This window comes from Austrofundulus limnaeus, unplaced genomic scaffold, assembly GCF_001266775.1.
Source record: "Austrofundulus limnaeus strain Quisiro unplaced genomic scaffold, Austrofundulus_limnaeus-1.0 Scaffold421, whole genome shotgun sequence".
Classification (NCBI taxonomy): domain Eukaryota; kingdom Metazoa; phylum Chordata; class Actinopteri; order Cyprinodontiformes; family Rivulidae; genus Austrofundulus; species Austrofundulus limnaeus.
Window position 1 is genome coordinate 133,271 of NW_013952823.1, and position 4,511 is coordinate 137,781.

Consider the following 4,511-nt stretch of genomic DNA (forward strand, 5'->3'; position numbering starts at 1 on the left):
AGGGTCTGAACCGGTCAGATTATCAGGGACAGGGTCTGAATTGGTCAGGTTATCAGGGACAGGGTCTGAACTGGTCTGGTTATCAGGGACAGGGTCTGAACTGGTCTGGTTATCAGGGAACAGGCTTTCATCAATGTTGTGGCTCTTCATGTGTGTTTTGAGACAGTGGCTCTGGGTGAAGGTCTTCTCACAGATGAAACACTTGTAGGGTCTCTCTCCGTTGTGGGTCCTCATGTGGATCTTCAGGTGTTCCCGTCGAGAGCAGGCCTTCCCACAGACCCCGCAGATGAACTGTTTGATGCCCAGGTGGATCTTCACGTGGCTGTCCAGGTTGGTCTTCTGCCTGAAGCTGCGCCCGCACTCGGAGCATTCYTACGGTGTCTCTCCGGTGTGAATCCTCATGTGTTTCTTCAGGTCGTAGGTCACGGCGAAGCTCTTGCCGCAGGTGCTGCAGACGTAGGGCCTCTCGCTGCTGTGGATCTTGATGTGAGCCATCAGCGAGGATTTGGAGAGGAAGGTTTTGCAGCAGATGTGGCAGAGGAAGGCCCGGTCCCTGTCCGTGTGGATCTTCATGTGCGCCTTTAACGACCCTTCGAGTTTGAAGCGCTTCTCGCAGATGGCGCAGGCGTAGTGGCGTTCCTCTGAATGGATCAGCCGGTGTTGGGTCAGAGTGCGGCGCAGGCTGAAMGACTTCTTGCAGAGGTCACACTGGTATTTATCTTGACTGCTGTGCGTCCTTCTGTGAACGGCGAGCTGGGCCATCAGACCAAACGCCTTCAGACAGATGTCACATTTGTGTGGTTTCTCTTCAACGTGAGACCAGCAGTGAGTATTGAGAGAAGCCTGGTTGGTGAAGGACTTGTTGCAAACGTCACATTTGAACAGACTGTTCCCCGTGTGCTTGGCAGTGTGACACTTCAGGCTCAGGACGGAGACAAACGTCTTCCCGCAGTCTGAGCAGGTGTGGACGTTTTGGTAGCTCTTGAGGTGCTCCTTTAACTCCTCCGCAGACTCAAACTTGCCTCCGCAGACYCCACAAACATCCTGCTGCTCGTCCAGGTGACCCCAGGCGTGTTTGATCAGGCTCCCCTGGAACCGGTACCAGACTCCGCACACTTTACAGAACATTTTGCTCTCCTCCGTCTTCTTCACGTCTGTTTTAGATCGTCTTTTACGCTTCGGTTTGTTGGTCAGCAGGTCGGGATCTGGCTTCCAGAAGTCTCCTTTGTCTATCACCTCCTCTCTGTCGTCGCTGGACTCCACGTTCTCCGTTTCTTCCTCCTCTGGGTCCACGTTCTGCTGCAACGACGAGCTGCTGGATTGAATGTTCAGACTGTTACCGTTAGGATGGAGACAAAAAAATGTTCTTTTTCTAAGTTTTATCTTCTAATACAAACAGTAAAGTTTCGAGCTGTAATGTCTGAACTTTCAGAAACAAATTCTGTCTTTTTTCAACAAAATCAAACTTTTCTGTCAGTGTTTAACTGACCTGGTGTTGAGTCCAGCTCCATCAGTCATTGGCTCACAAATACTGGATTCTTTCTTCTCTTCCTCGTTTGGTTTTCCTTCCTAAAAAAAAAGGCCCAAAATGAAACATTGTTTTCAGTTCCCTCCTGAGGACAAATGGGGGTCTACGTAGTATGTAGTGTGGGCGGAGCTTATTGGCGATTTGTTGGGTTGACTCATCTTGTGGGTAAGTTAAAAGACGACGTCATGATAATATAGTAACATTATTGTAAACATGAAAACATAATTTAATGACGTCAAATTTGGTGCASCTAGCACCTTCCTGTCTCGAGTTATGACCAAGGTTATAATAGTTTAGGGATTTTTCATTATAGTTTAGTTTTATTTCGTTGTGACTTTATTTTCTTTCAACTCAGTTTGTTTGAATTTGTTTTTACAGTGGATTTGCTGGTTGTTATTAGTTATTATTGTTTTTTAAATGCTTAGTTTGGGTTTTATTAGTTCTAGTATTAGTTTTTTTATATAGTTTATTTGCCAATACATCAAAATTGTGACGTTCCTGTGAGTTTGGTCGCTAGTTGAAGCAGTCGATTATAGCAACACCTTCCTAAAACAATTGTAAATTATTCCTTCATAAATTAACTCATTCTTTCCACCTAAGAACTTGGGTGATTATTTTAGGACGATGACAATAGTTGTCTCCAACCTGGTGCATCCTGTTGTTTGTTTTTCATGGAGCTACTGAGGAAAGCTAGCGTGTCAGGTAGTCACAGTTAGCATCTTGTGTGAGTTTGATTCATGCAGTTTTTCCCTTGAGAAGAATTCCACCTGTTTTATCACCTGTTTCCACTATAAGTCACTTGATTTGATTTTTCTCGCAGTCATATTCAAAGAAATCCCAAAGTGGACGTTGCTGCTTTCTCCCAACTTTTGTTGTTGTCATTTAGCAGGTGATGCTGAGCAGCAGCAGACTGTAAACAATTGTTACAGACCACAGCTAATGTTAAACTACTCAATTAAAACAATTAAATAAAAATATCCACGTGGCTCAAAATAAATTGACAAACACTAAAACTAAGGATATTCTATCAATAATTTAGTTTTAGTTAGTTATCTTTTTTTTCATTTTATCACACTTTTTATTTATTTCAGTTAACTAAAATGTTTTTTCAATTTCAATTTTCATTATTTAGTTAAGTTTTAGTTAACTATAATAACCCTGGTGATGACTAATATTTATGTTTAGGTGCTTCCTGGTCATTTTGACTGAGCTACAGCTTTACTTTAGTGAAAACCTCAGTTTGTTCAGCTGCTGCGTGGATCTAAATAAACCCGATTAGGATGGAGACCAACCACCTTGAGGCGGATGTAGAGCGCTGAGTTCCCGCTGGCTCTGATGGTGGAGTGGATCTCCTCAGGAGTCAGACTCTTGACCTTCAGAGGACGCAGCTTCTTGCTCTGGTCGGTCATGAAGATGTCAAACGGTTCGCCGTTAGCCAGCTGAGGGAAGGTGGACCTCAGGATGTTCAGGAAGTCGGCCTCCTGCAGACCTCGAGAACACGTCAGCTCCCGGACCGGACTTTTCCTGAACACTGGACCAGAAGCAKAGATCCTGTTCAGTTTGTGACAAACCAGCTGTTTTACTAACAGTCTCTGACTGAAACGTACCGGCTGAAGAAAGAACCTCGACCTGAGAGTCCTCCAGTAAACGGATCTTCAGAGTCAGATGGTTCTGTAAGTCACTGACCCGAAGACTGCGGGGCCTCTTCCTGGCTGAAGGACRGGACCTGCAGGACCAGGTGGATCAGTTCTGACTCTCTCACAGTTCAGACACTAGATTCACTCAGATGTTTATCAAAACAAAACAAGTTTAAAAACTGAATCAAAGTCAGGATGAAGGTGGACTCAGAGGTCCTTCAGGCTGCGGTCCAACAGGAAGTCCTCTGAAGACCAGCACCCTCTAGAGACCTTCATGGAAACTGATTTTAAATAAAACCAGGATGAAATGAACCTGTTCAGATTAACGTTTAACCTGGTTCCAGTTTGAAAACATCTGCASTGAAACAAACTAAAACCTGATTGAACATTTGAAATAGAGACGGTTCAGAAAACACAACRCAAACCTTGACGGAATCTCATAATCCGGATCCTCCAGGTCTCGTTTCAGTCTGGGGGTTTTTCTGGACCGTTTACCTTCATCATTGTCATGACGACTCAAAGGCAGGCTCTGACTCTGAGCTTCCTCCACACCTGATAAGGGTGGAAGAACATATATTGATACACTGAAATATTGCGATATTTCATTTCCTGATACTGTATCGATTTTTAATTAAGGTTTAAAATGTCAACTTTTCTGCCAATGGTTCATTTTTATGTCGTAGTTCAGCCTCTGACCACTAGCTTGCAGCAGTGAGCCAAACATTTGGCTCCTCTACTCCTAAGGAGCCAGAGAGTAGCATTAGCATCATGAGTTAACATTAGCATCATGAGTAAACAATAGGATCATTAGCATCATGAGTAAACATTAGGATCATTAGCATCATGAGTAAACATTAGCATCATTGGCATCATGAGTAAACATTAGAATCATGAGTAAACATTAGCATCATGAGTAAACATTAGAATCATGAGTAAACATTAGCATCATGAGTAAACATTAGAATCATTAGCATCATGAGTAAACATTAGAATCATGAGGCATCATTAGCATCATGAGTAAACATTAGAATCATGAGTAAACATTAGCATCATGAGTAAACATTAGCATCATTAGCATCATGAGTAAACATTAGCATCATTAGCATCATGAGTAAACATTAGCATCATTAGCATCATGAGTAAAAATTAGCATCATTAGCATCATGAGTAAATATTAGCATCATGAGTAAACATTAGCATCATGAGTAAAAATTAGCATCATGAGTAAACATTAGCATCATTAGGATCATGAGTAAACATTAGCATCATTAGCATCATGAGTAAACATTAGCATCATTAGCATCATGAGTAAATATTAGCATCATGAGTAAACATTAGCATCATGA

General features: G+C 42.6%; 1 protein-coding gene across 1 annotated transcript in view; it reads right to left on the reverse strand.

The window, feature by feature from the left end:
* Window positions 1-4,511, reverse strand: part of LOC106529072 (zinc finger protein 883-like) — a gene marked incomplete at both ends in the record, with an annotated part of 8,565 nt that continues 4,054 nt past the window's right edge. Inside the window, 5 exon segments of the mRNA XM_014024408.1 lie at window positions 1-1,315; window positions 1,490-1,569; window positions 2,824-3,059; window positions 3,136-3,254; window positions 3,591-3,717. Of these exon segments, the coding sequence (XP_013879862.1) occupies window positions 1-1,315; window positions 1,490-1,569; window positions 2,824-2,937 (1,509 nt within the window).